Below are 9,227 nucleotides of genomic sequence, written 5' to 3' on the forward strand. Positions count from 1 at the left end.
TCTATGTCCGGATCACCTGATGGCCCGTCATCAATCATGGGATTCTTGCCCCTCTCCTGTACGTGTGCTGCTGTCGAAAGCGAGGCCCCTTCCACCTGATGTGGAGATAACACTCGTGGTGCTGATGAAGAAGGCGAGACCCCTTCCACTTGGTGTGGAGATAATACTCGCCGTGCAGATGCAAATAAGGCCCTCTGGCCTCTCTCATATGTAACACATGCTGGAGTGCTGACATGCTCGGGCTCTGGAATGTGAAACTGCTGTGAAGGGCCCCCCTCATCATGGACAATATCAGGATGCAGCTGTGGCACTGTGAAGAAGTCACGAGAAATGAAATCCTCCCAAGCAATACCCTTTTGTGCCAACTGATGCATCACTATGATCTCAATCAGCATAATGATATATACTTTTGTGTTGCTGTGCGGGGTTCTTCCTTTGCACTACGGGCACCATCTTCTCTATATTTCGGCACATGCAAAATGGCATGTTCATCATTCGTACCCGGGTGAAATGCATCAACAAACGGATATGGTACGAATATAAACGTGAAAATCTACCCTCACAAGTAAAATAGCGCATAATGAGCCTCATCAAGGGTGCATACTAATCCCTTAGGAGTCTGAAGGTAAAAACAACAGTTAGGTGCCTCATACACCCGGGTTTGATATATGGTTGATAATGAAATTTGTCCAGCTGCTGGCGCCTGTTCCATTCATCCCCAACATTTGGTATCCCGGTGGCTTGAGCAACAATGTCAGGTGATAGGGTGAAATCCACTCCTGCAAGGTTCACATGACCATTGTGCAAATGTAGGACAAAAAAGCAGACTAGTTCTCTGTGGTGTTGAATTTGTGAGATCCTCTCACAATATCCAAAGCATGATTGATACTGAAAACGTGTCATTGCAAGTGGACAAGCTTGTAATTGAGCCAAAGAAGTGGGCTCCTCCCTGACATGCCGACCACCTTTACCACCCTTGTGATGCCTCCTTGGAACTTCTACCTCTGGTGTTGAATCACTGTCATAACTCTGCTGATAATTTGATTCGGTTTCTGACATGGTTTTGAAGGCAAGATGGCTGAAATGTAATGCTGACTTTGCACCCAATTAACTGTTGTTTGACTTTTTCAAATGCTGTCACCAAGGGGACATAAATACAAGTGGATTTTTAGGGAAAGGGGAACATGAGGGGATTAGGGAGAATAAACAAAAAGAAGGAATTTAGGGAAAGCAACATGGGAAATCATAATACTGTGGGACTTTAAGGTGGAAATGGGGTTTGGGAATTTAGTAAGGTTTAGGGATTTTAGAGAGGAAAATTATGAAATTTTATGGGAAACTTTGAAGGAGAATGTTGATGGAAATAAGGGAAAAGAGGGATCACAAATGGGCAACCTTGGACAGCAAAAAGATTTGAAACCCTAGCACCATTAAGTCTTTAAATCTTCCATAGAAATGTAGGGTTTTGACTTCTCATTTTCATGGCATTTAAACATATTAATTTTTCATTCATCTTGCAAAACCAAATCTAGCCATGGAGGAGAGGCCTACCTGCAATTTGCTTGAGAGAAAAGTCGTTTTTGATAGCTTGCTGACAGTTTCTTGGGTGAAAAACCCAACGCATAGCGTGCCTTGCCCAACGCGTAGCGCGCCTATGACGCGTAGCGCACGTGCAAATTTGTTCTGAGAAAGGCAGCCTAATGCGTAGCGCGCCCCTGACGCGTAGCGCGCCCTCCCTGATGCGTAGCGCACCTCTGAAACTGCCCAATTTGCTCAATGACTCCTAAAATCGCCTTTGCAAGGATTCTCTTAGCTTGTGAGAGGCAAATGAGTTGCTAATGAAGAGTGATGTGCTTTTATAGGCTTCCTTTAGATTTTTATTTGCTCGAAACCCACTTTATAATGTTTGAGTGTTGACACGTTTTTGAATTAATTGGCTCTGACTTCTGGTTTCCTTTCTTTGAAAAAAAATTGATTGAAATGATGATTTCTTCTGAAATTTTTTGCAGGGATAGCTTCTAAGATGCTTTGGCAAAGGAGACCAAGGCTGTGCTTCAACATTTGGAGAATTTGAAATTTTGACAATTTTTACAAAAATGAGATAATGACCTTTGTTTTTCAAAAACAGAGTTTTTGAAAACAAGGTGAAAATTTAGCTGTACAATAGTGAGAATTATTGAAATGATGTTTAATGAAGGACATCCCTCTGGCCTGCTGGTCCTTTATGACCTCTCAAGACAAAAATTGACTCAACCCTAGACCTAAAACTTCAAAAGTTAAAACAAAATGAATGAACCTTTGAAGATTTTATTAACTTAAGTAGACCTGAACCAGCAGTGCCAAACAGGAGGGGAATAAAAGACACAAACTTCCTCCACCAAGATTTATGGCATGCCTAACGGAATGCAACATGATCACACTGATGGGACACCTAATCATGAAATACAAAGAGTTTTGATCTCTGGTGGAGGGCTACTAGACCGACTCTAACAGGCGCCAAAGGATTTCCTCTTGTAGTCTTCGAGCTTCTATTTCTGTCCAGAGGGTTTGCTCCTTATTTGCCAGTTCCTCTGTTCTTCCCTCTAGGATAATGGTTTGCTGTAGAGAACACATATTCTGCTCCAATGTTTTCCTGGTTTCCAGAATGTTGCCAAATTGGGTTTTATTCCAGACTTTGAGCACTTGCTTGAGATTTTTTAGTTTCTGTTGAAATTGGAACATCTTTGCACCTGCCGGGGGAGTAAAGGATTTCCACGCAGCTCAGACCATTTCTTTGAAGTTAGGATGTGTGAACCAAAAGGCCTCAAAGCGAAATGGACGATTGCAATGTTTACCTGGACGTGTCCATTGAAGCATAATGGGCCAGTGATCAGATCCACCCTGAGGCAGGATGGAGGCATGAAAATCCCCTCCCAAATGTATAGCATTGTCTGAAATGAGAAAACGATCTAACCTGGAGGCAATATTTTGAATTCCCCTGCGTTTGTTTGTCCAGGTGTACGTGCCATTTGAAGTCTGAATGTCCATGAGCTGATTGCTTTGAATGAATTCTTTGAATCCTGTGCTGTCCTCTTCTAACTTCGAGCGTCCTCCCTTTTTTTCCTCTAGATTCGTGATAATGTTGAAATCCCCCCCGCTGATCCATAGAGGGTACTGTCTGTTAGAGTTAAGAGCTGTAAGTGCATCCAGCACTTCTAATTTATGATGTAAGTCTTGCGGGAAGTAGGTATTAGTGAGAAGACCGTGCAGATCCGTCCCAATGAGATGAAATGAAGCTTGAATGAAACAATGAGTGGCATGAAAATCTTGAAGCGTAAGGATCTGCGGATTCCAAGCTATAGCTAGTCCACCGGAGGCCCCTACCGCATCCACTGAGACTGAGCGACTGCCTGTCCATGCTTTGTTGAGGATCCTTTCGAGGGCAGCACTATTACTTTTTGTTTCTTGTAGAAAAACTAGGGAAGGCTTCTCTAGCTGAATCATGTTTTTTAACATTCTGTGTTTTGAGGGGCTGTTGAGCCCACGCATATTCCAGGAGATGAGCTTCATGAGGAACAGTGGGGTTGGGGCTTGTAGAACTTCGTCAACTTTGGAAATCTCCCTGATTCCATTAAGATTTCTCCTAAAATGATGGTCCTTTGCAGATCAGTTTTGCGCCCTCTTTTTTTTGTTTCTTTTAGGATTTTCTTTCCATCCCAGGGACTTCCTGCTTGTATACCTAGACATTTATTATGTTGAGCTTTGGTGAGAACACCTTCCAATCGATCTATTTCCCATGGAGGTATTGAGTTGTACTCTTTCTGCTTGCATGCTGTTTCGAGTTTGAGTATATCCAGTCCTTCCAGACTCACAGTCTCTGGGTCTTCCTCCATTGTTGTGGGGATGTTCTGGCATTCCTCTGGGATATCATCTTGTAAACTGAGTGCTAAAGCTGCATCAAGTTCCATCGCTGAAGGTTGCATTTCATCTTCTAAAGCCGGCTTTTTCGATTCCGAGGAGAATAGAAGGCTGGAGGGCTTAGAGGAAGATGGGGGCGGGTTAGATTTGAGACTCTGGGAGGGAGATGGGCGCGATGGGGAAGCCTGAGAGTCATTATGTTGCTTTTCTGAAGGATCTTGAGGGGTAAGAATTTGGAATCTGTTCTGGGTTTCAGCTTTTTTGGGGCTGGAGGGTGCAACATGATGTTTTTTAGCATGCCTACGGCGATTGGGCACCTTGGTAAAGCCTTCAGAGTCTTTGCTGGCCTCATTAGCAGGAGATTTGATCTGAGTGTTCAGAGGACAATCCCGAAAAAGATGGCCATGTTCATGGCATTTGCGGCATCGAAAAGGAATATGCTCATAGTCTAATGGTTGAATCCATTCAAAATCATCATGGAAAAGACTTACCGAGTCTGCAAGGGCTTTAGTAAGATGCATCTGGACGCAGATCCTGGCGTAGGAAGTATATCTTCGATTTTTGGTTTCCTCTGCTACTTTGATGAAAACCCCGATGCTATTGCCAATGTCCTTTAATGTTTCTTCTTTCCAGTATTCTGCAGGTAAAGAATACATGCGTATCCACACTGGAGCATGACTGAGATCTTCTGTATCTGGATTGAACCTGGGTTTCCAGTCACGAAGGAAAAGACCCGAGGAATTGAAGAAATACGGACCACCCTCAAATATGCGGGATTTGTCCTCCAGGCAGGAGAATATTGCAGTGAAGAAGCCTTTGGGGCCAAGTAGCAAGGTGACTTGTCCTTTGGGCTTCCATTTTGAGGCTATCCACCCCTGTAGGGCTTTTTCGGTTGGCCAAAAGCCAAGAAATTTTCCAATGAGAGCGTGATCCTTCATGTATTGTATTTCGCCGTTGATTCTATGGCTGGGGAGCTCAACTTTGATTCGTTCCGTTGTTTTTGGAATGCAGGTAGCCGAAGTCGCCTTTGGTTGTGACGCCGGTTGTTCTGGATTCGCCCCCTGTTCGTTTTCTTCCTTTTCACGTGCTACTGTATGCTCAACTGCTATGTCAGTCTGAACTGAGCCCTGTTCTTGTCCTGAAAAGTCGCCTGGAGGGAACAGCGATGCAGAGGATTTGAAGATGTCAGACGAGAGGTTATCTGGAGGAGGGGGGAAAGGTCCCGCCCCTCCCACAGGGGAAGCCATGACGTATTGTTTACCAGGAGCGCGAGGGATGGATCGCCGGCGGCTCAGAAAAGGGATGCGATCGGGTTGGTGCAGAATGCGCAGATCTGAACATTTGCTCAGAGAGCAGAGCCTAGGGTTTTTCGTATCAATATTTTTTCTGATTCAATATGGCAATGTTAATCACCCAAAATAAATCCATTTTTCGAATACACCTTTTTATTTGGAGCATATTTTAGACAATTTAAATATTCTTATGAACATTTTTTTAAAAATGTTAATGATTTTTCGCGTTGATTTTGAAAAGTGTTGATGAGGCATCAACCCCTAAAATTTTCTTATGAACATTTTTTTAAAAATGTTAACAATTTTCATGTTGATTTTGAAAAGTGTTGATGAGGCATCAACACCTTTTTTAAAATGCTTATTTCTTGCACTTTAAATTTTCTAATGTATTAGATGTGAATATTTTTTTTAAATGTTGGTAATTTTCATCTAGATTTTGAAAAGCAACAACATTGTTTTTAAGGCATATTTTTCACACTTTAAAATTAGTTATGAAATTGACAAATAATGAGACCAGTTTGAAAAACAAAAAAAAACACCAATCTAAAAAAAATAGCAAGTAAATAAAAATGTATATTAAAACATTTAAAAAAAACAGGAATTAAAAAAACATAACAAAAACAAAAATTATAATATTGAGAAAACTAAAAACTAAAACAAACAAAAAAAATTCTAAAAATTAATAACAAATAAAAATATATATTAAAATATAATAAAATTAAAAACATACTCTCTCTCTCTCTATATATATATATATATAAAACCAAACATAAAAATGTAAAAAAAAGAGGCAAAATTAACATTAAAATTTTATTAAAAAAACCCAAACATAAAAATGTAAAAAAAAGAAGCAAAATTAACATTAAAATTATAAAAATTATATTAAAAAAATGAATCAAACTTAAAAAAAGACCAAAAAAAATTGAAAGAAAACATGATTAAAAAAAAGACATAAGAACTTATAAAAAAAATATTTTAAAAAATGGGGCCATGGCCCCATACCCGCAGCCCAACAGGCCATGGGGGTGGGGCCATGGCGCGATACACACACACACACACACATATATATATATATATATTTTATGATTTTTATTTTTTTAATAATGTTTTATTTCGTTTTTTCTTAATTATCTTGTATCATATTTATTTATTTATTTATTTTAGTAACAATTTTTGGTATTTTTTTTTTGAATCATTTGTTTTTCCTTATATATAATTTTTAAAATTTTATCATTTTTAAGTTAATTTTGTTATTTTTTTCACATTTTATGTTTGGTTTTTTTTTTTGTTATTTTTTATATATATTTTTATTTTTTTGGTCATATTTTTAATTTGATTATATTTTAATATATATCTTTCTTTAATATTATTTTGTTTGTTTTAGGTTTTAGTTGGTTTTTTTTTTAATATATATTTTTATTTACCTAAAATTGACAAAACACAGACTCGACCCCGAGGATATGAAAGGTGTTTATGTCATCCCATGCTCGTGTGGAACCTCATACATTGGTGAAACAAGCCGATCCATTAATCAAAGGATTAAGGAAGAGGCTGTCAATATGAAGTATAGAAGGACTTGCTCTTGGGACTTAGCAGAGCATACTGAGAAGACCAAACATCATATATGCATTGAGGAGGCTAAGGTCATTGCGAAGATTTCTCACTTTCATCACCCTAAATTTAGGGAAACCATAGAAATTGAGAGGAAACCTAGTAATCTTAATACGGAGGACTCCTGAAAAATCAATAGTTGTTGGATTCCAGCACTTTCCTCTTAGCTCCCTTCCTTTCTTTACTCTTTGTCCTCTTTCTAGTTTTTCCTTTACTCTTATTTCCTCCTTATGTTAGTTTTCTATATATTAATTTCTTTTTTCTCAAATAACTATAATAAAAATAATAAATAATAAATAATTAAAATTAAAATAATATTAATTTAAACCTATTACATTTTAATTTAATTTATAATCATGATAATTAGTTTTATTTTTACTTTATAACTAATTAATAATATTTTTAATATTATTTCTATTTCCTTTTTATTTATTTTTCCATTTGATTAAATTATTGTTTTTAATTTTTTTTTACCAAATAACTATAAAATAATAAAAAAAATAGATAATTAAAATTAAAATAAAACTTAATTAAACATATATTTTTAAACTGAGTTTAAATTAATGGTTAATTTTTTAATATTTTGGAAACCTAAAAGGAAAAAATGATAGCAAAAGTGTTATTATTTTCCTACTCTATTTAACATTGACTATTAAAAAATAATAACATCATGCTTATAGGAGGAAAGAAATAGAAAAAAATACGTTAAAGCAAACCACTATCTACTTCTAACATTCAAGCATACGGACAGATTCTAAGATGTTCCAAAGAATCGTAGCCTAACATTCAAGCATACCCGCAGATTCTAAGATGTTCCAAAGAATGATAACTAAGTTGATTCACGAATTTGATTGAATATAAGAAATCATAATTATTTTTATGATGACAATGTTTCTATTGGGTATATAGTTTTAAATTTTAATGTAAAATTTGTTACTGTAATAATAAAGAGAAAAACATTTTAAAAAGGAAAAATATATACCATCTTAAATCTAATTAACCGATTCTAGGATAATGAAGGGAAATTTAGGTGAAGTTATCCATGGGAAATTTATTTATGATGGGAAATTTATTTATAATGAGTTATATATTATTTTAAATTTCTTTGCATAATTTGTTACTATAATGACAAAAATAATTTTTTATTCTAAAATTATTGTTAGATTCATATAATACTATATTTCAAACCAAGTGGAATTTTTTTAGAAGAGATATAGCCAAAAATTTAGAAATCACTATGATTGTTGTTGGGTTTATAATTCTTATATGAAATAATTCATAAAATAAGGTGGTTATTTCCCTTTTAAAAACTCACATTTATCTATAGAAAATCAATCAAAAGGAAAAGTGAAAAAATATTTTGTATCTTAAAAGTGGATAAAAATAAGTAAACGAGAAAAAAAATACAGAAATAAGAAATCAAGTATAATATTAACTAGCATTTAAAACATGACATTATTAATTGTAACTTAAAACATCTCAACCACATAAATATGTTTATTTGGAATGGAATTAATTGTTAATTTATTTATTTCAAATATAAATTTGTTCCTTCCATATGTCAAATTAACTTCATAAATTTATTTTTACAATTATTTTAACCATTAGTAAACCTATGATAAAATATAAAGCAATAAAGTATTCATAATAAATTACAAAGACCCGTCAAAAACCATAATTATTAAAAACTAACCCTCAACTACAACAAGCAACCCTCATTATACAAAAGAAAACCCTAGACTACATATTATGGATTCAGGAAACTTAAAAATATATGATACATAGATTCAAAACCCTCTAAAATGATTTTAGATACATGTTATGTTATGGATTATAACCTATAAATCTACTATACAGGTTATGGATTCATAGCTTATAAAGCAAAAGCCTACAAAGAACTCCATTAAAACTCATTAAGTGAACATTAAAACTGACAAAAAAAATATTTTTTTGGATAACACTCCTTTCAAACTATAAACAGCCTAGCAATAAATAATAGCCGGTGTAAATTTTCAAACCATAAAAACATTTTGCCTTAATAAAAAAATTTAAACATTTTTCCTTCATTAAAAATTGTAAAAAATAAATGAAAATTTCCAAAAATATACCTTCTCATTTCAGAATGGAAAGGAAAACAAAAAGAGCCAAAGTATAAAGCATAAATAGGAATTTGCACCTGAGTGCATGATGTGTTGGTTGGGGCGGTTGGCTTTCGCACCCCAGTCACGTTCGATTCCTGCTGGAGCTGCGCGATGCTGCAGCACATTTATTTCGATGATGACGTATGTGTTTCGATGATGACGTAATTCTGTTCGCTTTGGAGATAAATGTTGTATGATGAAATCTACTCGCTTTAACAATATATGTTATATGATGATTCTTCAAAGAGGATGCTTCTCCCCTACTGAAAAAAAACATAAATAAAAA

General features: G+C 35.6%; 1 protein-coding gene across 1 annotated transcript; it reads right to left on the reverse strand.

The window, feature by feature from the left end:
* Positions 1-2,475: 2,475 nt before the first annotated feature.
* Positions 2,476-3,483, reverse strand: LOC149233263 (uncharacterized). The gene is made up of 2 exons (XM_089382137.1): positions 2,835-3,483; positions 2,476-2,729 (listed from the first exon to the last, which is right to left on the reverse strand). The coding sequence occupies exons 1-2, from the start codon at positions 3,481-3,483 to the stop codon at positions 2,476-2,478; spliced, it is 903 nt and encodes a 300-aa protein (XP_089238263.1).
* Positions 3,484-9,227: the final 5,744 nt, after the last annotated feature.

This window comes from Pinus tabuliformis, chromosome J (assembly GCF_031772625.1).
Source record: "Pinus tabuliformis cultivar Carrire ecotype Pingquan chromosome J, CPIR1, whole genome shotgun sequence".
Classification (NCBI taxonomy): Eukaryota; Viridiplantae; Streptophyta; class Pinopsida; order Pinales; family Pinaceae; genus Pinus; species Pinus tabuliformis.